At 42.3% G+C, this 26,104-nt stretch overlaps 2 protein-coding genes across 4 annotated transcripts in view; one reads left to right on the top strand and one right to left on the bottom strand.

Moving 5' to 3' along the window:
• The window catches only part of mrpl11 (mitochondrial ribosomal protein L11), a 47,539-nt gene extending 33,315 nt beyond the window's left edge, over positions 1-14,224 (top strand). For 2 of the 3 annotated variants that reach the window (XM_075481620.1, XM_075481623.1), the window contains 4 exons: positions 3,087-3,182; positions 10,071-10,164; positions 10,496-10,655; positions 13,123-13,342. In XM_075481620.1, the coding sequence (XP_075337735.1) occupies positions 3,087-3,182; positions 10,071-10,164; positions 10,496-10,655; positions 13,123-13,327 (555 nt within the window). In that variant the 3' untranslated portion in view covers positions 13,328-13,342. Of the gene's footprint in view, positions 1-3,086; positions 3,183-10,070; positions 10,165-10,495; positions 10,656-13,122; positions 13,343-14,012 lie in introns of those variants that run through there. The other variant, XM_075481621.1, reaches the window with a different exon arrangement.
• A 3,937-nt stretch (positions 14,225-18,161) lies between these two features.
• npas4a (neuronal PAS domain protein 4a) lies at positions 18,162-24,133 on the bottom strand. The gene is made up of 8 exons (XM_075481617.1): positions 23,583-24,133; positions 23,039-23,202; positions 22,840-22,942; positions 22,416-22,722; positions 22,185-22,294; positions 21,899-22,034; positions 19,988-21,759; positions 18,162-19,871 (listed from the first exon to the last, which is right to left on the bottom strand). The coding sequence occupies exons 1-8, from the start codon at positions 23,755-23,757 to the stop codon at positions 19,843-19,845; spliced, it is 2,796 nt and encodes a 931-aa protein (XP_075337732.1). The 5' UTR covers positions 23,758-24,133; the 3' UTR covers positions 18,162-19,842.
• Between the last annotated feature and the right edge of the window lie 1,971 nt (positions 24,134-26,104).

Genomic DNA, 26,104 nt, shown 5'->3' with positions numbered 1-26,104 from the left:
GCAGATTAAATGAACAAGTTAATGAAGGTAATGAATGAGAGTGTTTCACACTAAAGAGTTTAATTAACCTCGCCTCCCTCAAGCCTCCCTTCCCTGTAACACCTTTGTCACCATATCGCAGACCTCCTTTGGGCTCACCGCCTGGGGCAATTTATCCAGTGCTCTTCTATGCCAGGGGCAATTAATTCAGCCTCCTTGCTCACCATCTTATCCTGTGTCTTTATCCTTTATCTTTTTGTTTGCCTCGCCTCCATAAGCACAATGCGTCTCTTGACCCAGTCTCCTTCTATGTCTCATCTACCTCCATCCCTCCCTCCCTCACCTTTCTCTTTGTGTCTCTGTTCACCTCAGATGCAGAAACACCTGCGCCCACACGCATAGCGAACACTTTCCCACCGTCAGCAGCTTAAATACGCACACATACCTACTTCTTAAACTCATACTCTTGTCAGATCAAAACAAGGACAAAGTGTTCATACATAAACATACAAAACACTCACCCATATTCATGAGGACCTCCGACATCGTTTTCTTTACTTTTCTCCTCTGCTGTTGTTCACTTCAGTCAAACAAACCCCTGCTCATTGTTCAAATATTGACTACGATCGCTCTCCACACTCTGACAACTTTAATACACCTCAGCTGTCTCTCCCTTTCCCATTTCCATCTCCGCTCTCCTCCCTTCAAGTTTCCTCCCTGACACCCACACACACACACACAATGCTGCCACACCAGGGCTACATCTTGTTAAAAAGAGTTAGTGAAGCTGAAAGACCAATCACATTAACACGGAGGAGTGTCAAAAAAAAAAAAGACTGCTGAGAATATGGTGGAAGGGTCAAATCAAACGGACGCTTCTCAGATTTTAATTGCAAATGCCTAATTGCTCCTATAATTATGAGCAACAAGACTCATCCCGTCGCGCTGATATTGAATGGATGATATTGCAATTATGCACTACTTTCGCTGCTGTATTTGACAGCAAGAAATATCTTCTTAGATTAGTGTCTAATCCCGCTGCGCAGGATCTCAGAAGGCTTTGAAGATATGCTGCTGAATGTCCTTGTCCACAGGCAGTGGCGTGGAAGGCCCCGCCCTGGTAAGCGGGCTGCAGCCATTTTATACTGGAGAGCCCTAATCAGTCATGGTTGAGGAGCAAGGATTTATCCAGCAGCTCATACTCGTGGGTGATTAGATGCTCAGATGAGCTGGGTTAGCGATTTGGCCAGGACCTGAGTGTTTCTGTTCCAGCTCTTCTTGCTGATAAATGTCACGAGAAGTTGGAGGAGCCAACCTTGAGTGTCGCTTTCATGGCGGGCCGGCTCTCGGCCACATTTAAAGACCGTGATTGCAGTTACCAACATGGTAACAGGGTAATTACTTCAGGTAAATTATTGAACTGCCCAAGGCAAAGGTAAAGCTTTATCTTCAGATATGGCAAGACTTTTGTGGGACATCTTAATCAAAATATGATCACCTCACTCTGATGCATACTAAATTGTATAAAGAGCTCGGAGCAAAGTCTGTTGTCGCAAGAGGGTTATATCTCTTGCCCTCAGGCTAGTCTCTTCAGACTTTTTTCAAGTATTTATATGACAAGTGAAGGAGTGTCTGGACAGAGAAGGCCATGTGAAGTCTCTGCCTATCTTTAGCACAGTCCTCTCTCTGTCTGCATAATGTCTCACTGCCCATGCTTAAGCACATTTTAGAGGCGTCGGGCATTATCTCTTGCTGGTCAGGGAGGTCTTTTCATGGCTTTGTGCGGCATGAAAGGCTGTCTGAGTCCGTAGGAGAGATCATTATCCGACAGGGACCGAGCAGAAGGGAATGAACGGAAGCTGAATTTGTGAAGCCGAGCCTGGGGGTTTGCTTTGAATCATACTCAACATCACAGCCTTTATATTAATCCATATTTAATTAGACTTTCCTGTTGTGCTCCCTCCCTGCTTGTTTACCTTCCCTGTGTTGTTTTATGGGAGGCTGTGTGAGGGGAAGGGTACGGGTAGAAGGTACTGACATGGGATTACTGTTAATTAGTACGAAGGGGAGGAAAGGTAGAGCCTAGTGAGGCCTCAAGGGAAATCGCCGTGTTTCAGTTTGCTCGTCGGATATTGTAATTCAGATTGCACCCATCAGCCGTAACAATAACCTGCCTTGAATCGCACAATGTGGGGAAATTTCAGTCATTTTGCTGTTTTTCTGTTTGCACATGCAGAGAAACATGAGTGAATGAGTGATGAGTAGCATTTTAGTTGCTAATGAGGGGGTGGCGTGGTGTGGATCAAGCGACTGATTTACATTCATCAGGTGCTTTTTGAAGCCTTTAGGGGAGACGATGTTGAGAGAACTCACCGCTCTGTTAACTTCCAATAAATGTCTTCCCCAGCTTGTCATTGGGAAACGTCTCAGGATGACTGACTCTTTATCAGATCCATTATTACAATGTGTCTGCTCAGTGTGTTCTGTTGTGGAGCAAAAGAGGCTCACAACCCCATTAAGCTGTATGTAAACATTTTTTCCTACCTTCATTTCTAAAATGAACATTTCCATCAGTGCGTTGCCTTTGGGAAGTATGGCGGGTGAAGGTCAGTTTAAATTTCAGCAGTAGTGATTAGATTCTTTATTAGTCTTTGCCACTGAATTCAGCTCCAAAGAGGAATGCTGCAAAGGAGCAGTGTTGGCCGGGTGTTGACTTAATGTCACCCATCCATTTTGCTTTCGCTCTGGTTGGCCTCGCAGGAGCCAGAAAATGGGAGCTCATTCATCACTGGGTTTCTCTGGCTCTGGGCTCCTACATGCATTTAGTCATAGCTCTCGTGACAGACACACACACACTTTGGAAAAACAGTGGGCTGCACTCACACAGCTTTGCTCTCTGAACCGTTCACGTGTGTGAATATAGTCAGACCCCCGAAGCTTTGTGATAGATTGATTGACAGCCGCTCGGCATCTGTATTCCATCTGCACAGCGTGACTGAATGATTTCTGAGCTCAGAATCCTCATACATTTTAAAGCAATCCTTCACCTTTTTTTCATGTTTAATCTCTTTTTTTTTTAAATATTTATTTATTTAATTTTTTTGCAGAAAGGAATCCCCATCGGACAATTTTGCAAGGACTTCAATGAGAAGACCAAAGAGCTGAAGGAGGGCATCCCTCTCCCCATCAAGATCCATGTGAAGGTGCTTCTCTCCAACACACCCTGACCCTTTTCACTTAACACCCATCCCTCCCACGATTGTGGTTAATTCCACTAGCTGCATAACATCATCGACGCACTTCCATTATTCATACTCTCCACTGAAGTAAGCCTTTCCATTTGCATTCATTAAAGAAGCAATACCCAGAGGAACTTGGAGTCAAGAGGCATTAAGCGCATGCAAGAGATGTGAATTACTCACAAATGGGGGGGTTGTGAGTTTGTAGTTTTTATTTTACACAGCCACACATTGTTTGACTTGTCAGACCTCCCCCACTGTAAGTATGTTTTTTTTTTTTTTTTTTTTTTAATCAAGAGTGCTCCTCTCAGCGGACTAAATGTGTGTTGTAATGAGAATTGTGATGTAAGGAGGGGTCACTTAATCCTTTAAAAGGCATGAATTTAGCCTGACATGTAATATCCAGCAACTGCTCTGCAGTCACATATGGGGCTCTTCGTTAGTGCCACCTGCTGGTGATTTGTAGCGTTGTGCTTGTTGTGTTCAGTGATCAATGTGTGCATGCAACATGTTTCAACCTCTGAGACCCATGTTTCTCAGCTGGATTTTGCTTTTGCCGTGCCAGTAGCTTTGATCAGATCTCTGTGCCTTTCATCTCACTTTAAAGGAACAGATTGGCTGTTTGTACAGTTCACCTTTTCACTTTCTTGTAGAGAGTCAGATGAGAAGATCAATGCCTCTCATGTCTTTCGGTTAAGTGAGGAGCTCGAGCCAGAAGGCAATTAGCTCAGCATAAAGTCTATAAGCACGGGGGCAATGACTCTGTCCAAAGTTATAAAAGTCCGACTGCCAGTGATTCCACAGGAGAAACTGTAAATCTGTGCAGCTCAGTTGTGGGCTGTGTGTGACAGCATTTTGACAATGACAAATCAGAAAAAATAAATAATTACTGAAGTTTCTGCCGCTTGAGTAAACTGCACACGGCGCTCTTTCAATTTGGAGGCACCGTGCATGTGTTGTGTTTTTCCACAGAAGATTGATAAAGTCGAAGAAAACAAAGCTGCTTTCTACATTTATTTATTCTTTTGTCGGGTTTCTTGTGCTCTGATACGGATGGAGCAGAGCTCACCATTCATCATGTTTCACAGTTGAGCATAAGCTGCAGAAATATCAGAAGTTAAGTTGCAGAAGGCCAGCAGATAAATAATATCAGCGGGTGATTCTTATTTTGACTTGTTACTGTACAAAGTTATTCTGTAACATATGAGATGGAGAAAATGCTTTTTTCGTTGTTTAAATTTGATTCAGCAGATATACAGACCGTGCTGCTGAGACTTTATGATCTCCATCTGTTTCCTGTCATGACATCACTACCCTAATGCTGCACTACACGGGCCATTAGACACCAGTGACATCTATGCGGAACAATGTTTTGTCTCTGTTATATTCATTTAATCTAAACAAACAGACATGACTCATAACTTCTCATTCATGAGCCTCCTACAGCAGCGTTGGCAGCTGTTTCACACGTCTCTTGTCCTGATGATGGTCAAAGGGAAAATTTCATAGAAATCCACACAGTTGTTTGTAGACACATTTAAGCCTGGAGTAAGTATTATAGTCACCAAACAAACATTCATTTATTCATTTAACAGTCATTTATGTCGTTAGCTTTGGTAAAACAGTTAGCTTATATTTATTAGATTTAAGTGCTGAAACAATGGTGCAGCAACCACCTTGTGTCTTAACAACACTAACTTTGTGTGGAGGTACACTGAACAACATGTAGCAGTTGGGTTCATTCATATTTAATTTGGACAGAGCCAGAAGAGCTAATCGCCTTTCATATAACTCTTAGTAATGTATTACTCGGTATGATGAACTACTCCTTGAAGGACTATTCTGTTTTCTTTAAGTAGGCCCTAGCAAACTACATATAAGTAGTCAGTAGTAAGTAGTATTTAGGCGATCAACAGCAGGAAACGATGGGGCGCTACTTTGCTCGCAGTCACACGTATCTGCGAAGATTATTCAGCTGTGAAGTGAGAGACAAAGTACATAAATGTCTGACTCGAAAGTAACGGTGTAAAAATCAATATATGTGTAGCTTTTGCTCAAACCATTGCAAGGTTTTTTTAGTTTTGTTTTATATGGTGAAAATTTACTCTTCTGTTGCTCCCTGGTGAGTAGCTCTTAGCTTAACTCCAGCCATCAGAATTCCTCTTGGATCACTGCCTGCATACTTCACAAAACACCACATAAAGAAATAAATGAAAAATATCCCTTTAAGTATATTGAGGGGTCGTTTACGTCTCCAGTATCTTCTCAGCTCAGGATATGCTTCTTTTTTTTTATTTATTTTTTTTGGGACTGGGACTGATAATAACAGTTAGTCTAAAGTAAGCTTTCTCTTGGATGATGTATTTATTGCATCGGTGTGTCAGTCCTTGGTCAATAAAGGTCCACAGCCAGGCAGTGAGCATGAGTTAATAGAAAAGAGTCAGAAAAACTTAGCAAGACTGATGAGATTATTTTTGTTTTGGTCTCAAGGCGAGGATGGAAAGGGGGAGTAGATGTGCAGCAACTCCCAGATGAAAAATAAATAAATACAAACACAGCATGCTGATAGTGTTGTTTGCTTTAAAGTTAGATATGATTTTGTGAGTTTGTATGTTTTTCTGTTATCTTCAAAGCTGCCTGGTGCATTTTATAAGAGCAGTGGATCAAAAGACTGTGTGTAATATGGACAAGGCTGTTGGTGGTGATAAATCAACACAGGAGTACTGCCCAACTTTTCACTGTTTTGGTCGGCAGATTCGTGCCCTAAGTGTTGCATCCTGCCACACCAGGCAGCTGCTCAGTGAAGACACTCAGATGAAACCAGCTGGTCCCCAATTTCCCATCTTTTAGGGCATAAATTATAGATGGTGACCAAAGTCTTTGGAACTGGTCCAGTATTGAAAGAGAACACTATATCCAGCAAATGAAAAACGCCTGCAGTGTAATCAAAGGTCTGTATCAAGTTAAAAGGTTTGGTTTCTGTAGTTATTCTGCAGAGCTTACATGTCCTTGTGCCATGTCAACAACATGCCATTAGCTGTCAAAATGAACTTCTCCTCATCTGCAGCTTTGTTTTAGAAACAGCTTTTTTTTCTACCAGAAAATGTTCTTTGGCTTAACGTTTCCTTTCCTGTTTGACTGGCAGCAGCCACCATGCAAACATGATGGTCTGGAGGCACAACGGTGTGTGGAGACAGATGAGTTGGTACTGGAATTAGAGTTGGAGAGGTATTCACCTGCTGTGTTTGATCGAGCTTTGTTTGTGTGCAGGTAAACTCTAAACACAGGAGGTGGATGCCACAATGAGATCATCATAATGTAATGTTGATATCTCTGGCAGTGCATGACGCAGTCAGTAGTTTGGACATAAGCTGACTACCCCGGAGGTCCCTCTATGATCCATTTCCTCCAGATGCTAAGCCATCAAACTAAACTAGACGGATCCCCACATTCAGCTTCTGGAACAACTCACCTTCCTTGAGATTTCAGAGTCGGATTTTTCCATTAGCGTGACGTGTGCGTTTAAAAAAAAGTTTCCCTGGTCTGCAGGATAAGATTGAAATTGGAAATTAATTCCCCAAAAACTTTTAGGTACACTTCTTCAGGAAGACTTGTTATGGTCGTACTTCTTATCATTGATTTAATCATTTGGCCATGAAAATAAAGTATCTCTTATCTTTTCGCACTTTAGCAAATCGGTGTGCCTTGAATAATTTAATTCCAAGAAATGTCCCTAACTTTTAAAAACACGTTCCAAGCTATGTTTTGACTGTAGAGTTTGCTGCAAATGGGTTTAGAGTTTCAGCGAAAGTTGACTGTACAGGAGAACTTGCTGAGCTTATGTCCATGAATGAAGACCAAACCTTAATTTAACATTGAGGGATAGAAACTGCTTATACATTAAAACCATATATATATATATATATATATATATATATATTTTTTTTTTTAATCGTTGCCCAGCCCTAGTATATGTGCCCTAGTATCATGTGATTAATTAGTTTAAATTTTTAATCTAATTAATCACATGATTTCCCTGATTAATCACGATTAATCGTATTTGTACGCAAAATCCAAAAATGAATTCAAAAGTAGTGTATAGCTTTTAGCATTTAGTTTTATTTTAAATGTGCTGCCATATGAATGAAAGTGCCATAACATTTGTTGTGTAAACACACTTTTAACATCAGCATCTTTCTGTAGTTTTTATGTAGAAGCCTCGCTCCACTGTCTGTTTCCTTGAATGACTTGCTGCTATCAGTTGTGTGTTTTGCCTTTAAGTGATATTTTAGACTGGAACTACTACGCTGAGAAGACAATTCAACTTGGCAGTGTTTACAGGTGACTTTGGTTCTGTCGACTCCGCCGTCTGGAAGAACTTTAAAATGAAAATGGCCGAGTTAAAGTTCCGTACCTTTCTCCATGTTTGGTGGATCCGCCGATTACTTTCTTTTCCGGTTCCACAGCAGACAGCAACAGACTTTTACAATAATTAAATAAATAATAAAACCGGCGCTAATGCGCGATAAAATATTTATCGGCGTTAAATAATCAATGAGTTAATGCGATAGTAACGAGTTAATACGCCCAGCCCTAATATTTACCTATGTTTGGAGGTCACAGAAAGAGCACATTAACTACCATAGTGATTTAATTCAACTTGACTTCCAGATACTTTATAGCATAATCGAGTAGACAAGTGGAGCCCTGCGGGGAGTTGTTTTTCTTAATTTTGCTCCCAAGACATTTGTGTCAGGTCCTGTGGGATCCCAGTCCCAATATAATGGAACAAATGTGCTGATAAGATTTGATAAAGAAAGGCACACAACTATGTACAAATGTACAAAATTCAGTTTGCTGACACCCTGACATAATACTAACATAAAGCCACAATTAGACAACAATATAAGTTTGTTATTGTACTAAATCACATGCAGAAAAAGGAATTAATGAACAAAAAAAAATGGCTGAATGTAGATATAAGAAACACTGGTAGTAAAACAACTCCAAAAATACTTCTTTATTCTAATAAATGCACATCAAACTGAGAAAGAACGGTGTGTAAACAGCACGACTCCACAACATTAATAATTCTGTTCGCCAGCTGCCATTAAATAAAGCAGAAGAAGAAGAAATTGACAAACGCATAAATGGCTTATTGCTCAGGAGTTGGAGGGGTCATCTTTCAGCTGGAAGGTGGTTGGTTTCTATCCCCAACTTACAGTCCACACGTGAAACTGTTCTTGCGTGGGATACTGAAACTTAAACTGCACGCCCCCTGGTGTGTTCCCCACCAGCTGCTTTGGATAAAAGCATCTGATAAATGTAATGTAACTGAATGGGTGGAAACGGCCCCTTCACATTTGTTCCATCCAAAGTCTTTTCTGATGGACTCAGCCAGTTTTGCGTTCATACTTTAGATTCCTGTTTTAACGTCCAATAAACTTAATTTAACTAAACTAATTTAACTTAATTACAGTACAGTGGTTAAAGCTGGCTAAGAACCAGAGCCCTTTATTTCTGACATCCTTCTTGCAGCTAAGTTCAAACCATCCTTTCCCACAAGACTTGAGTCAGGTCCCAATGCCAGTGCAGTTGTGTACTACAAAACACTTTCCAATGTGTTTCTCATTCACACATACAGAGCTATTTATATATATGTATATTACAATATGCAGCTATTTATTGAACCACCGGCCAGACTAACTGCCAAGCCATTACATTTCACAAAAATACAAGCTTTAGAGTTTTAAAAAGAAACATTTAAAACATTGTTGACTTTTATAGCAGATATTAACATATTTGTGAGTGGAGGAAAAAAACGTTTTGATTTTTTTAAATTAGTTTACATTTAGGTCCAACATTTACATCAGTAAGTAGCAACAGTGATGTCAGTTTATGTGGAAAAAGGTGGTTTAGGCCTCACTGTGATATCATGTGATCATCAACTTAATGTTCCCTTAACCTAACCACAACAGGATGCGTGGACCTTTAGTGGTTCCATTAATGTAACTGTTTGATAAGTTCCCTGAAATCTAGGACTTCTGTACTGCCAGGAAATAGGAACTTTGACAATTTCCCACAACGGCCTGAATCGCATTAAGAGAATTACAGAGCTAATGAACACGTTTTCAGGCTTCACTGTGGGAATGAATCAGACTGGCCTCAGTATTTTTCACAAAGTTTGTTTTTCTTAGAAAATATTAAGCAGATGATGCTTTAAAATCCCAGGTGATTATTTAAGAACGCATCTCTTTTTTTTGAGGACCAAGAAAAAGATGAAAATCAATCTGCCGGATGAAAAAGTAAGGCTCTGAAGACTTGCTGTTCACACAGAGCAGCAAAAGCAGCTGTCTGTTGCAGTTCATCTTTTGGAGAAACAAATATTTACTCTTGTGACAGATTAGATGTTTGTCACGCTGATACACTGGAGGCACAGGCTAGGGTTAGCTGCATCAGCTGATAAAGTCTGAGGCTTTTGTCTTGTTAGCCAGCAAAGAAATGATGAATCCTCTCCGATTTACATTTCTCGTTCCAAACAGTGCAGTGAATATCAAAGAGTAAATCTGCTGTTGTTGTGTCTGTAAGCTGCTTACATGCTGTGAGAACAGATGGTTTTGATGTGGATGGGGAACAGTTGAGTCTGAATGAATGAAAGGATAATAATGACTAAAACAAACTTTTAATAGAATACTTCTGTAAAGGATGAGCATGAAATTGTCAGTGCTCCGCTCAGCGATCATGACTAAAATCTCTAAAAACTGGGCTACTGCAATGTTTGTTCCATGAAAACCTGTTGTGTTAACACACTTGGTGACAGTTTCCTATTGTCATTCCTCTCTTTCTCCTCAGCCTGACAGAACGTATGACCTGAAGATTGGCCAGCCGACTGTGTCTTACTTCCTCAAGCAAGCGGCGGGCATTGCGAAAGGCGCCGGCAAGACAGGTGGGGAGCGCTCGCTGCTGCAGTCGTGTTTCTGCTCCGACTTCCCTGTAACAGACTCACACTTGTCCACAGACTCAGTTTTGAGCTTTGTTGTGATATATGTTATATTCATTACACATGGGGGGGGTGCTGCAGCTGAGACAGGAAGTGACAAAAGTGGTGAGTGTTAAAGGAAAAGTATGGATTTCCAGCTTTTTGCCGCGGGCTATCACCAGCTTTGTTCCAGCTGCTGACTCCTAACACCACCTCTACATTCCCACACATATCCCGCTTCACTTTGTCTACTGCCAAACTTTTCCAAATACATTCTTTTTCTGTTTTATTCACGAAGGCCACGAGACAGCAGGAATGGTGTCGGTGAGAGCTGTGTATGAGATCGCACAGGTGAAGGCTCAGGATGAATGCTTCAAAATCAGGAACACACCCCTCGAGAATGTCGTTAAAAGCATCATCGGCTCGGCTCGTTCACTGGGCATCCAAATTGTCAACGAGTAAGTCCTAATTTTGTCCTTGATGCCCCACTGAATCAACCTGAGATACTAATTAATGGCAGCATGGAGGGTTGTTTCGGCCAAAGAGATTCAGGTTCGTGTCGTGCTGCTGTGCCTCCAAGCATCCACCAGAGATCGGTGGAGGTGATGTGAGGGACCACAGAAGCCGCAACAACACGAGCACATACAACAGTTGATCAAATGCAGATAAATAGATTAATTGAGCTGCAAAAACACAAGTTAAATTTCTCAGTTAAGCGTTGAAATGTTCCCATTGTCTGGATTAAATAAATGTTCTGAAACATAAACCCTGTGCAATGCAGCAGGACAACCTTGGAGAGAACTGAATGTTCCCGTTGAGGTCTCTCCTCCTTTATTTTTGACTGTACAGCAGGTCTGTTCATATTTGAATTGAATTAAGCCGGTTAAAAAGAGAGGAACTTTGAGTGATTTAGAGCAGAAACAGCCTGTTTCACTGTAAAAATTGTAGTCTTTGCAGATCCAGTGTTGAAACTTATTGAACAAACACTTGCAGCCATTGTGCACTATTTAATTTGCTTTTACTATGAATGCGCCACATCCTTCCAAAGCCCGTAATATGATCCATTAATTTTGTGAGTAATGCGATTTCGGCTGCTGAAACAATGAGGTTCTCCACTGGCATTAATAAGTTACTCTGCACATCTGTCATTCTGTGTGTTACACTTTAGTTTGTGGTGCAGCTTTATGCACTGTGGTTTGTAGGGTGCACGCACCACCTCTTTCCCCTTTTGAACTGGTGCTAAAACGTAAAAATTAGACAATGACGAGCAGCTAACACCTACAGTCTCCCTTTATGAATATCCTGGTTGATTTTATGGTTTAAGGTGCAAACTTTCAGTACATTAAAAGGTACATATAGGGCTAGATACACACAACTGTGTGTATGCACAAAGGCAGAAATGTAAATGCACAATCTTTTCACTAAAGTTATAAAGCCATGCGTACATATGTTGGCCTTTTGTGAGTCTCCGTGAAAACGAGAGCCAAACTGTTTTCCCTCCTCCATCTTAATCATGAATTGGTGCAGTAACTTCCATCATTAATGATTTGCATATGAATCCATTGCTCGCACCACAACTAAATACACAATGAAAGCAACAACAAAGAAGAAGCAGAATTTTACTGAATGGGAATTTGAAACACTCCATAAGTGGAGCAGAGAATATTGGATCTGTTTTATTTGGTGGTCTCAGATCTTTACTTATGACCAGAACAAAAACCGCTGTGTGAAAAAGTAACAGAGACAGCAGCTCTCTGTGCTCTGAACAAAAAAAGGACTCCGCAGAGGTAAAAAGGAAGTGGTCGGATTACAAATGAGAGACGAAAAAGCACATCAGCGCGCACACACACACACACACACACAAGCGGCAGACCCAGTTCCTCACACAGCTCCAGAAGAAGAGACGTATGGAACTTTAAAGTGCTGAATGTTTTATCATCTTGTGCCAGAAAATCAGAGTGACATCTGAATACTTTTTCTCTTCCAACACTGTCAGAGCTGCCATCCTAACGCACAGCTACACTTATTTATTGCACTCATGATTGAATAAGACTGTATCGTGTCACAGATAGGAACTGCTTTACAATTACGAAAAGACACAAACACATTATTGCTTTTACCACCTTACTCGCACGCAGGAGAATATTATGACATTGGAAATCCAAGAATCCACCTAAAGTGTCATTATGGTTATGTGATCTGATTCATTTCATACAGCTAGAAAAGATTAAACCTATACTCAGAGTCGAGGGAAAACCTCTTCTCCATCTGGAACCCAGTGTTGACGTATTTAGGTAGACTTAAAACTATGCCTACTTGATCTCACTGAGCTTTTCTCTCAGTTGTTCTCCTCAATGTAAAGCATTGTAAATAGTGTATTACTTTATTAACGGTACTCAGCTTTATGCCTCCATTTGTGGAGTGGGGGTTGAGTGTATCTGTTGGACATATAAATGAAAATATGTGAGCATTGTTCCAAGGATCTTCCTTTTGTTCTGTATTTGTTAATTGTCGGTGCTCAATAAAAAATACATAAAATGAAAATAAAAAAATAAGACTATCATAAAAACTATCATTAAGAAACCACATCAGAAAAATCTTCGGTCATACTGAGCAATCACAGAAAGTGTTTTATGTTAAGTTGTATCGCCTTTTTTCCCCATTTCCATCTTAATCATATCAGGATTAAATTGTTCTAAGAATGCTGATGTGTGAACATTCACATTCTTTTATTCTGTCATAAATACCAGTTTGTGTGCAGGAGAAGGCGTGCACGTGGGTGTGTGCACTGTTAATGCATCCGGCCCTAGTTACTGTGTATCCAAATAGGCTTGATTTTTGTTTTTTGATGCGTTTGTAGTCGTAAAACATCTTTATTAGCACTCCAGAAAACAGAGATAACTCATTTGTTGTCTGTTTTTTGAGGTGGAGCTCATTCAGAGGGTGCGGTCTGACTGATGTGCAGCAGGTGACATGCAGTGTCTGTTTTATTGGGAGCTTACTGCACAAACAGCCACAGCATGTACTTTGTACAGTAAATCTGTGGATACTGAAGTCAAGACACATAGACTCTGCAAAAATTGGAAGCTATAAGTTTGTAATCTTACATTTTAAGATACAGCAACACTAACCTGTTTGGTTTGCATCTAAGTAACATTTTTGTTTTCTTTCGTACAGTATTTCTGATATATATCATTTACGGTATGCTCAGTGTTTCACTTATTTTGCTATCGACTGTTTCAGAGTTGGTATTCAGGCACGCTCTGCCTCTGTCGCTTCTGCTTTTCCTTCAGTTAAAGAAGTGCATTTCCCCCGAATCAGTTTAATCCCCTCCAAACTAAAGATGTGTCGCATCTGCAGTGTATAATGATTTATTTAGTGTACCATCGGCAGAGAAATTGGTATCTTTGCCTCTTCAGCAGTGGATTCCTCCCTGGATGATTGTTGAATAGTGCTGCATTGTGATGAGCTCAGAGGGAGGCAATTCCTCTTTGATTCTGGGGCACTGATGCCCAAAATGAATTAAAGTTAATGTTGCAGATGGTTGCTACCAAGCTGTATGTGTTCTGGAAGCATGATGATATGATTTCTGTTCAGTTTTATTGCCTTTTAAACCGCCACCCAACAAAAACCTCCGTCGCTGAAAGGGAAATCTTTTTTTTTTCTGTAAACTGTTTGTATGTCACTGTCGGTTGAGTTTTCATTTGACAACTTAATATCATTTTTCCTTCTCTCTCTCTCTCTCTCTCTCACTCTCACTCTCACTCTCACTCTCACTCTCTCTCTCTCTCTCTCTCTCTATCCTCCTCTTTCAGTTTATCGGCTGATAAATACAAAGTCTTCCTGGAACAGAGAGAGGAGCAGTTGAAGGCAGATGCTGCGGCAGCGGCAGCCGCCGCCGCTGAAGCTGCATCAGGCAAGAAGAAGTGAAGACTCCCTTTTCTGTTTATACTGACTTTATACATGTACCACACCCAGGCACAAACTGTTAGCGCTGTGTGTTAATAAACGGTCGCTTGTTACATGATTTCTTTGTCGTCATTGACATCTGATCTGATCTTTGTCTATATTATGGCAACAAAACCATTCCACTCTGATTTTCAAAACATTTATGAACCTAAGTGATTAGTTTCATCTGAGCTGAGCAACTGAAAATGTAATCCCACTGTCTTGGAAGGATTCGTATGTTCAGTCACTTTGATGTTAATATCCATTATTAACACTTCTGGATGCGGTTTGGCTCTCTGACAGGTTGAGCAGATGGGTTCCAACACATTTCACACAATTTCTATCAGTCTGGGATCTAAAGGGTTCAACACATCAATTATTGCACAAATCTCAAGAACTGCAGGTATTGAGATGGTAAAATATTATTGACTTCCAGAGAACAGGTGATCTTTGCTCAACTTTCAGCATCCCTCAACCAACCTAAATCTTGTTAAACATGTTTGGTCTCACATGTTGCACCAAATATAAACTATAATTAGGCTAATTTGCCATTTATTTCGAAAGAAATAATATTCAGCTACAAAAATACTCACATTTCCTTTTCACAAATATTTTTGTGACTTGTGTTTTTAAGGGTTTGAAGTGTCAGTTGGACATGAAAATGAATAAATGATTTAACGGTGAACTTTTCTAACTCCAGCTGAGCATTTTTCACCATTTGTGACATTAAAAGCAGCTGCAACGTGCGCTTTTACCCTTCAAGCCTAATCAACAATTTCAAGGCATACAAACACTCGTGTTCAGGAAAGTATTGATAAACATGAGGGCAGTCAAATTTTTTTATTTAAAAAAAAAAAAAATAATAAAAAATTCAGGTTTAATCTCTCAAATGTTTTGTTTGTTTTTCATGTTTGGAATTTGCTCAAGCTGAGAAATGAAAGGTTAAAGTAGAAAATCAAGTTTTAGAAGATTTAGAGAACAAAATCATGGGTCTGAACTGGTGAATGCAGTTCTTTTATTGCATCAACTCGAGATGTAATTAAACTGCCTACAAACGGCACAGAATTTGAAACCAAAGAGGAATATATTGTAAAATGAGTTAAGTAAATGGAAGAGACACCCACTCGGATACCTCTTTAGTTAAATGCATAATGAAGACAGAACCTGAGCAAGTGCTACAGAGGCTCTGAATAAGATGAATTTTAATGCAATTAATTTAATTGTATTAAACTTTCTTTGCATAAAATAAAGCTTTTCTTCTTTACTATTGAAAGCTTTAACGTGCATGATATGAGAACATGATTATTATTGTTGCTTTTAAAAGCAATTAGCGATGTTCATTTATATCTTCGGGTAGAAATCGACTCAAAGATCTTTGAATTAAATGCAGAATTGATAAACGCAGTTATCAGGCTGCAGCTCAAACAGCTGGTTTGAATGGTTACATCATTTAACATGGCACAAAGAAAACAACATGTCAAATGTTGAAACTAAGATGTTATCTCATTAGATCAATTTAAACTTGATACCAGTAACATTTAAAAACAGAAAAAAATTAAAGTAAAAGATTGTAGAATTTGTATCATGGTTAATGGCATTATTGGGTTTAAAAGGAGCATCCAAGAGTGGCCGAGTCACTCAAAAGTAAAAGATGAGGAGGTTCACAGCTCTGAAAAGGCTGCAGAGGATAGTGGTTCAGCAACCAGTGCATGGACTCTTCTTAAAACCATGGTCGGGGCTTTCACAGGAGCAAATTAAAACTCATATTTTTTATTTTTGTGAAACCAAAACTTTCACATTCACTTAATTATAAAAAGATTTATTATAAAAGAACCTAATTGTACAAATAAGAAAAAAAAATACGATGACTCAACTTTGACGAAAAATACACATTTTTTCATTTTAATGTATTGTCTGCCCTCCCATTATTTTTACTGGAGGTCTCGTGAGGAAGAGCTGCAGCAAATTATTTAAACGTGGAACAATATTTGGTCTGAGCTCCTTTATACTTCATCACAGTCTCTTAGACAAGCCTTCTCATCATTTCTTTAAGTGGCCTTCAGGAATAGTTCTCCAGGCTTCTTGAAGGACATCCCAAAGCTCTTCTTTGGATGTCGGCTGTCTTTTGTTCCGTTCTCTGTCAGCATGATCCCACACTGCTTCAGTAATGTTGAGCTCCGGGCTCTGGGGAGGATTCATCCCTCCATCAGACCTGTTGCCACTGATTTTCAGTCCACTTCTTGTTTAATTTGGCGTCCCTCAGCTTTTTCTCCCTGTTTCTCTTCCTTAAGAACGGCTTCCTGACAGCCACCCTTCATGGAGACCATTTCTGATGAGGCTGGATGCATTTCTGTATTAAGAAATTACTTTCAGATATTGTTCACCTGTTGTAGATACTTTTTTAGGCCTGACACTTTTGTACTATTTTATGTCTGAAAGAAATGACAACCAAGTATGTTTTTTGCAACAGGCTGCTAGAAACAAAGTGCCTGAAGATACAATTTTAAAATGATTCTTTGCTATCTGTTATGTGTCGACACTGGTTCATTGATTGGATTTGCTGCATTTTATGCTTGAATGAATGATTCATAGATCGGTGTTAAGCGGCTTATTAAGAAACAAAGAACAAAACACCTTCCTCTGAAAATGGTCGGATATAAAGACTGCACTGAAAATTAATGAAAAAGCAGCCAATGTCCAAAGAAATGAGAGCTTCAGAAAGCCTGGAGAACTGTTGCTCCAGACCACTTTAAAAGATTTAATTTGAGTCTGTCTGCTTGGTTGCAAAATTTAAAGTAATGATGTCTCAAGACTTTTGCACAGTACTGTATGTCCAACATATCATTGTTTGTGTCCAAATACACTCTTTGTTATTGTGGTAATGCTGCCAGCATGTTGACCGCTCCTAGCTGAACTATATCTTTATCTGAGATTATTCTAAGAACAGCTTCAGTTGCATGTTGTTAACAACTACATTTGTATTCTGTCCAGTTAACATGAGATGCAGACCTGTCGTCTCTCTTCGTCCTCCTCATAACCTTTTCCTCATACGACTTCATACACAAAATGCAATGCAAATGTGCTCTTTAAGGTGCAGTGCTTGTCTCCTCCAGGAGATGGCAGCAGTCAGCTGTGCAGTGTTCCCTCCACTCATCTCCCCTCCATCACCAACACTGCAGCAGGTAGTGATGGAACAAAATGTTCGCTTGCAGAGAAGACATGTAACGCTCAGGCTTTTGCTTCATTATGTACATTTAATTCTGTTTTGGTTTTTTTTGGATATCTGCTGTGGGACATTGGATCAGATGTGGTAGAACAATTATTTCAGCCCTACATCTTCAAAAAACATTCTTCTGATAAACAGCATATCCATGATTAGTTATGATTTAGTTATGTCTACCATTATGATATGTTGTGACAGAGGATCAGTTCGTCCCGCATCCCTTTTTTACTGTACCTCTAATTTTAGCCTCCTCTCCCTCTTTCTTTGTCTCCCTCCCTCCTCTCCGCCCTCCCCTCTCTGATCCTTCTCAATAGATGCTGAGAATAGACGTGAGGCTGTTTCAGTCAGAGCTCCTAAGCAGGAATGCCTATATATGGCGTCTTACACCCTGCTGAGTGCTGATGGAGTCGCAGGTACATCGGCGAGCGTGGGCTGCTGCGATTTGTAAAGAGAGGTGTTGGTGGTAGTGAGGGGGTGTTATCTCCCTACTATTATATGTGTGTGCATCATCACAAGTGAGAGGCCATCTGCGTGTGTCCGTGTGCACATCCTCGCACGCAAAAAACCTCAATGCCAAGTGTGTGCGTCAGACTGAGTCAGATAGTGTCTCATTCTGTCTCGTCATGCGTGTGCGTCAGTGCTGTTGCTGAGCGAAACTCGCTCCAGGGGAAGAAACGCAGGAGAGTGAAGGGGAGGGAGGAAGAGAGGCAAGCATGGTGGGATGATGATGATGGTGATGATGAGGCTGAGGGAGGAACAGGAGGCCTGACTATGACGACACAAATGCATCAGCTGCATTAAGTGCACTTTAATATAAATGCATTTGTATGACAACCAAATACACTTATAAGCATCACAATAGAACACTGATCCACAATGTCCATTCTGCAGTAAGTAAGATGTTTCGAATATATTCCATCTTATGCAATAAAAACCTCTTTCTTGTATATACAGACCATTAACAGTTTCATACAAATGTACAAATGTGTACAACCTTTCTGAAAAGAACATATGCCTACATCCTCAGACATAATGCATATGATATAACATATTCTTCAAATATCACACATACAATAATAGAATTTTACACATGTATATTAACTTAGCCTTTAATAGCTAGAACGTAGGAATCAATCCTTTACTTGACCGTAGACAACTCTACGTGAGCATGTCGACACCATGGGAATTGTACCATTCTCAACCCGTGTCGTTTGGTAACTGAATAGAAATAGCACCCCGTCCCCGTTTTCATTTTTTAAAACAAAACCTTTGTATTCTAACCCCTCTCAAAAAAGAAGAATCGCTCATTCACATAGTCAATTGTGCCTCACTACACCGCGCTCCAGTGGAGCAACGATGTAACTGTCCATGTTGAATGGACATGATAAAGAGTTCAGAGTTCAGCAGGTCAGGGCCGTTTCAGGCGTTTCAGAGCCGCTATAAGCTGCCAGCATTGCAAATATTGATGCTGCAAGAATATCCAGCTGACTGCCCTCTGGCCAAGGGGAGGGTGGTTTGGTGGTGGACCCGATGAGCCTACATTCAGAGTCTTAATGTACAGTACAGCGTAGCAGTGGATTTGTGGCATGATCTGAGCCCTGGCAAACTTCTTGTTTTGTGTTTTATCTTGAAAAAGCAACGGACACCGTCAGCATCCCGGAGATCTTCACATGCCAGGATCTCTTCACATGTTTTCTTTTTTTGCACATCACATTGATACACAAGATTTTAGATGGAGAGATAAATATGAAATGTTAAAGGTTCAAAGCCGCAAACTCAAAGCTCAAAGTATTTCGGGTTTAGCTGAATACTATTTAGGAGTTTTGGTGGAGAATAGAAAGTTGTAAGGAATGTTTTGAAACCAGAGCTGTATTGGCTCTGATGATTGGACAGAAGATTTCATACAGGAAATCTTTCTTATTTTGTTGTACTGATTGTACATCGTATTGTAAACCATTGTAAACATTTGACTTCCAATACATTTGAGGTTTGGGTTTGCGTTGCTGCATGTCAGACAAAAGTGCTGTAATTCATCTCCCGACTTAAATAGCAAGAAATGTATCATTGTTTTTGTTCACAACAGATATTTCACTACGAGTGAATACATACGCGCGTCTGAAGGTTGGACAGCGCTTACGAGTTCAGAAGTTTTTCTTTGCCTGATCACATCTGAAGCTCATGTAACACAGAAGCTGATAGACACCACATGGACCCAGAACCCAGTCAGTTATGGGTCCATGTAGTTGCACCATAGTGAAAAGGTTGCACCAGTTTTGCAGTAGTACACAGATAAATGACTGAACAAAAATATAAAGCCAATCTTTGTTCTCAGGAGACATGTAGGAGTTAAAGTCCTTAAGTTGTATATACATTATGTATATTTATACACTTAATTATTTTTTACTTTTCAGTAAAAGGGTCTCCACAAAATATGACAATATGCCATACTTAATGAAGTAAGTCACAGACTTATTTTAGAACGGAGGAACACTTCCACTCCCATCTGGAAGACAAAAAAATGGAAAAGAAAGAAAGAGCATGTTAGTTGTGCTTTTTCAGAGCATGTCTTTGATCTTGTTTTTTGCAAAAATTCGATGAAAAAAGGCAACAGCTTCTTACCTTTGTGGAAGCACTGTGGCGATGGATGACATTGGAGTTGATACAACTCAGGTTGTTGCCCTAAGCCAGGGGCGATCGAGGCACCTGCCCCAAACATGGGTTCCAGGACGGCCAGTTCCTCCAGGAGGGACTGAGTGCAAGACACGGCGGGCGTGGGCGAGGCGATGGGTGTGGAGATGGTGGGGCTCGGGGAGGCAGTGAGGATGAGGGGAGGTGAAGCTGGGATGGAGGAGCAAGAGGACACAGGAGATGACACCACCTCGATCTCCATTGCTTCCTCCACTAGCCCCTCCCCTTCCACCTTTACCCCGGCCTCAGCAGCCACAGTCGCCCCGCACCCAGCCATGGAGTTACATTGCGCCGATTGGACGCTACAGATGTGGCCCACTCCCTCAAACTGGGAGGGTTGTAGCCAGCACACTGGGGTTTGAGGAGAGGTTGGGCTAAAGGGATCGGGCACTGGGGAAGTTGAGAGGGAAGGGGAGGAGAGGCCGGGCATCTGGGGAGGAGCAAAGTCGTCTTGCAGAAGGGTTTCTAAGATGCTCTCTTCAAACAGAGAATCATCATCGTCAAGGAAGAGGGGAACATCCAGACCTCTCCATCCTTTGATGGGATAAAACTCCCTAAGCATGTGGACTGAATCAGCAGGTTCTGCGGCCGGAGACAAGAACGGGGATGGAGGAGAGGATGAGGGTGAAAATGAAGGAGGAGAGAGCTTGGACAAGAGTGGGTCCAGGTAGAATCCCTCAGCCAGTGAGCTGATGTGTTGAGCTAAGAGGGATATTTCTGCCCTCTCTTTTTCCCTCTCAAGAGAGAAGAAGGAGATGCAGGGCTGTTTACCAGGCGACGCCTCAGGGGTGAGGAGGCCTTCAGGGGGACACTGGAGAGGCCCCAGTGGTACGTCTACATACAGTGGACCTCGTACCTCAGGCAGGGTCATCACTGTGCAGTCCCCGTCTCCGGGGCTGTCAGGTGTAGGGGGCAGTTTCTCATACAGGGAGCCACTGCAGTGTTCAACGGGGAAGAGGAGGTCAGTAGATGGAGTTGGAAGCACCAGGGGGAGCTTGGTGGAAAGGGTGGTGGGAGGAGCAGGGCTTGAGGCTGTAGTTGGTGGGGCTGTGGAGGATGCTGAGGGGGCCAAGGAAGTAGTGGTGGTAGCAGTTGTAGCAGAGGGTGGAGGAGTGGTAGTGCCTGTCGGGTCAAAGCTGAAAAGGGGTTCACTGAATGGGAAACTAGCCCCACCAATCTGGGGGGTGTAAGGGGGAGTGCACACAAACTCTTTGGTCTGCTGAGCTTGAGAGGTGGGGATAGGGGGAAGAGGAAGGGGGAGAGCTGGCAAAGCAGGGTCGAGCTGGAAAGAGGGTGGCAAGAGAATATTTTGGGTCAAAAAGTCTAAGTCTGCTACTGTTTCAACTGTGACTGGAGTGGGAGAGGAGGCAGCTGAGGGGGTTTCAGTAGGATGCTGCTGAAAGAAGCTCTCCTCCTCCAGAGAGGAGATGCTGGAGCGAGGGTCACCTTCCAGCTGCATGGGCTCTGTAACAGAGCTCCCAGGTTCATCAGAAGAGCCGACGCTGCAGCCAGCAGTGCTGAAGTCAAAGGACTGGGCGGACAGGCCACTGCTGCCTGGTGTGAACACCTGGTCGGGGCTGGAAAGAGTCTCTGGGGACTGCAGACTCAGACTCTCTTGCTGAGAGGCACCAGCACTCAGGACCAGGGTCAGCTGGTTCTGCTCTGAGCTGAGTTGCTGACGCACTGACCAGGCCTCGGAGTCACTGAGAGATGGAAAAAAAAAAAACAGCAGAAAGCCAAGAGTTAGTTGGGTTTTTTTATTCTTTTTTGTTCTATTTTTTTTTTATTTTTGCCTCCAAGTTGATGATTGATGTGTTGTTTAAAAAATAGGGAAGTAAATACCTAATGATGTAGTTGTTGCTGCTGATGGGGATTTCTCCAGGCTGCAATTGAAGAACCATGTAGAGCCAAACCCACGACTGGTCCAGAGCCTGGACTCGCACCACCATTTCAGCTCTGCCTTCTCCTCCTTCTCTCACTGTTGAACATCAGTTACAGAACAAGTCGGAATTAGTTTGGCATCATATTAATCATCATAGCGTTTATCATTGTTTGGATGTGCCTGTGGGCACAATGTGTGTAACTGTGCTGCTTTTAACTGGTTGTTTTGCATGAAGAGTACACTTACATAGGCTACGGTGCTGAGCAGAGGCATGTGACAGATCCTGTGGGTGGAGGAGGCTGTACCAGGAGCGAGCGCGTAAAGCTGTCACATCAAAGCCGAGATAGGCGCTCACACTGCAGGGCAGAGTGGGCGGTGATTTGTTAGGAGCATGATACTTCTCCACTTTATCTCATAAACAGCTTAATCTACCAGCTCACATTGAATCAACAGGTGAAAGATCAAACTTGAACAAACCTGTCCTGTGCTGTCTGTAGCCTCATGTCGCGGCCATGCTGGGACTGGAAGCAAGCCAGGAACAAGTTGGTCTCAGTCAGTGATGGGGTGGAGGTCGACTCCCTCTCTGCTCCCGGGCTGGAGCATGTCAGTTGTGCCTCCAGAGGAGAGCAGAAACACACCCACACAGGGTTGGAGGTCCAGTACGACCCGGCCGCGGGGGCGGTGGGGGGAGAGAGGCAGCGAGCTCGGATCAGAACCAGTTTGTTTCCAGCACTCTGCCTCCGCACGGATTTGGAGGTGTTGAAATGACAGCGGAAGAGACGGTCTGTGGAGGAGAAGAAATGAGGAGCTTCGTTAGAAATCAAATAGGCTGTCAGGCTGTATTAGATGGAGAAAAATAACCCGTTAAACTCGTAAAACGAACATGAACACTTCCTCTTACCCATCTCAAGGGACGTAGAGGTTGACAGATTGCTCTTCATGATGAAGTGGTCTGAGGCGTCGATGATATCATAAACACTGTCGCCTTGTGACACAAGATCCACCTAAAAATTACAAAGAAATTTTATTTTTCAAGACCAAACTAACGACCTGACATTCCTTTGCTAAACCAAGACTGCATCAGATCTGTGTTAACTTACCATGGAATGTCCAAGGTGCTCGGAGACGCTGTCTGACAGGTACAGGAGCTTCCCATCTCCAGTCAGCAGCATCAGAAATCCCGGCAGCGCCTGCATCAACTCCGACAGCTCGTGAAAAGACAGAAACCTTGCGATTTCCTCTTGACTAGCAGCAGCTCCCGCTTCTAGAAGAAAGAAAATGTGTCACATTAGTTAATAAACCTGGTCGTAAAAAGAAAGAACAGTGTGTTAAATCTGCTCAGCAGGTTTCAGCACCACGGACAGCAACGAGGCTGCTTTCATGGTGTTGAAGCCTTTCAGAACCACGGACAGCGACAGATTGAGGTTCTGACGCTTTTATCGGCTTCACCGTAGATTATTTCTGATCAGTCGATCACACAGCTTTGCAAATAAACCTCAAATCTGAGCTTTATCAACACAATTGCGTACGCTGCCGCTGAAACACTTGTTGATTGCACCACTGTGAGGGATTGCGGTTAAATGCAGCAGTACATGAGATTCCTCAACAGGTTCTTTCATTATTCAGAATTGATCCTTTTCTTACCTTGAGTGAAGAAGACAGATTTCCTGGTGTACATGCAGGCGAGTGACATGATGTGCAGGTATGAGAGCCGCGCTTTATCTGCATCAGATATCGGCAACAAGTCCTTCAGGTTCCGGATCTCGGCGTTGATCTGGTCCCGTCGAGCCTTGGATGCTCCTTTGGTTGAGCGATACATTGTGGTCGGTTGCTACGGAGAAATCTCGAAATTCCTCTAGATATAAGTTGGAGAGTTGTGAGCGGAGTGTTGATAAACGTCGTGCCTCGGCAGTAGAGCCCTGTCCCCCAGAGGTGTTCAGAGACAGGTTTCAGAGGTGGAGAAGCTCTTAGGTGTGTTGTTGGACTTTCATCTCAGCTGTTTTCTTCAGAGCAAGGTTTAAAAAACCTTCTCCTGATCTGTCTCCCTCAACTTTAGGTCCGCCACAGCGTCCAGCTCGGATACTGGCCGACTGCTGGATGTCCGTCCCTCCTTTCGGAGTGCAGGTGAATCGGCGGCTGTGGTAGCCGTCTCTGGCACAGAAGTCCGGAACCCGTAAATCTGGTTGAGGGACTCTGCTCGCCAGTCACTTATATAGTCTGGGACTCCGTCGGAGCAGGGGGGCTCCCGACGCACCAACACCGACGTAAAACGGAGGGAGGGGGGGTGAAAAGGAAGGGGGAGGGAAGGGGCTAGATATGTCTCATATCAGTGTAAGCAATGGTGAAACTCTCTCCCCTCCCTCCCCGCTGCCCTCTCCTCTCAGTGACTCTTCCTCGACGTCAGCTCTTCCCTTTACTCGGTGATGACGTGGGGCTGGAATCGGGAGCTCCGGCGACGCAAAAATCCCGATTTGGACAAAACCGAGTAAGGGGCGGAGCAAGCGTAAAACGTAAACGGAGTCGCCGGACTCCGGTGAATTGAAGAGGGAGGAAAGGGAGGGGAGATTGGGGGATGGGAAGGCTGAGTTGCATACGAAAGAGGTCTGTGTGTGTTTATATGTCTGGCACTTGAGATATAGGCTATTGCCTGTTTTCCCCTGACCTGCTTGTTAGGTGCGATTTAACAGTTAATCCTGTGCCCATTTACTGTCAGCAGTTTGAATATGTGAGATTGATGAAGCTAAGCTGGTGCGAACAGAACCCGCTCTGAGGAGTCGGACGTGGACGGTGAAGCAGTTTCACATCGCTCCGTCTGTCTGTCGCCTTTTATGAATGGAAATCATAAGAAGCTGGACACAAAATGCAGATTTGAACAGGAATGACATAAATATACTCAGAAGTAGCCTCATTACGTTTTGTCTTTCTGCAAATTCACATTATGTTCTTGTTAGCTGGATATGTGGTATTTTGTTGGCAGCAATCAATTTTTTCAGGTCAAACTGAGTTTTCACTGCTAATGCTCATTTTTTGTATTCTGTGCAACAACAAATTGATTCACTGGATACATTTTTTATTTTGATTGACATTTGTTGTATTTGGCGCTGTATAAATAAAACGGAATTGAATTGAAAATTTGAAAACAACGATATTAACAGAAAACTATCAGAGCACTATCGGAGCATGAAAATACATGATTTTTTTTTTTTATCTTTAGTGTCGTAGCAGTCCAACAAATGACGTTCATGTCTGACTCGAGCCAGCCGCTCTCTTCTTTCATCAGCTTCTAAGTTTCAGTGACAGTTTTCAAAGTCTCAATGAAAAGTGAAGCCTTTTTAATGAATGGCATTCATGAATTGTTCCACGCGCGCGCGCAAACACCAGCTCAGCCTTGTACGTAGCACGTGAGCTCAGCAGTGCTAAAAATAGATCTCACCGGTGGCCAACAGAGGGACGGTGAGCCGCGTCCCCGCATCCAGCTCCCATCATCCTATTTATAGAGAGGAGAATTCACTTTTAGACCCCCCCCCAGAAGAGACCTGCACGCGCCTGAGATGTCGAGCTGTGCGCAGCTGGATCTGTGCAGCTGTTCTCTCTCTCTCTCACACACACACACACACACACACACAAACCGGACACACTCGTCGCGCCGTTCTTTTCTCTGTGTGAGGACGCGGAAGAGGTTTGACATGATGATAAAAGTGACTGGAGAGAATATTCTGACACATTTTCTCTTTCAGCTGCAGGACTCAATTTAAAAGTCACCATTTCAAGGTGATGACTTTGACAACAGAGGACATGAAGGAAATATGTGGGCAAAAATAATGTCCACGTGAAACAGTTTCATTTCAAAATGAGGGTTTTGTTTAAGGTTTACTCTTTGATAAATCGGTTAAGGTCTACGTAATGTCATACATCTGGGAAAATGTTCCTAAACCTGCTCCGTTTCATTTTCTTCTATGAATGAGGATGATCAAAGAGTCAACATGACAAGACCCATTTAACAACATTGATTACTTTGCCTTGTGTGACTTTAGCCAATATGCAGAGAATATGTAAATGATGAATCATCCTGCCTCTTGTTAGGGACCTTCAGTCTAAAATGTTTTGGTTCCTGTGTGTGTTAGATTTTTGGTCGTCTGCCTTTTGCTTTTTGTTTGGTATGACTC

This window comes from Odontesthes bonariensis, chromosome 13, assembly GCF_027942865.1.
Source record: "Odontesthes bonariensis isolate fOdoBon6 chromosome 13, fOdoBon6.hap1, whole genome shotgun sequence".
In the NCBI taxonomy this organism is placed as follows: domain Eukaryota; kingdom Metazoa; phylum Chordata; class Actinopteri; order Atheriniformes; family Atherinopsidae; genus Odontesthes; species Odontesthes bonariensis.
Note: the sequence above shows the minus strand (reverse complement) of the source record. Positions and strands in the feature narration are given on the sequence as shown.

Excerpts from the sequence above, each read along its gene's own strand:
- npas4a (XM_075481617.1), bottom strand. The coding sequence starts at position 23,757 with ATGTATCGCTCAACCAAAGGAGCATCCAAGGCTCGACGGGACCAGATC. Across the intron at positions 21,760-21,898 it reads AGCAACAACTACATCATTAG|TGACTCCGAGGCCTGGTCAG; the intron begins GTATTTACTTCC and ends TCCATCTCTCAG. Across the intron at positions 19,872-19,987 it reads GCCACAGTGCTTCCACAAAG|ATGGGAGTGGAAGTGTTCCT; the intron begins GTAAGAAGCTGT and ends TTTGTCTTCCAG.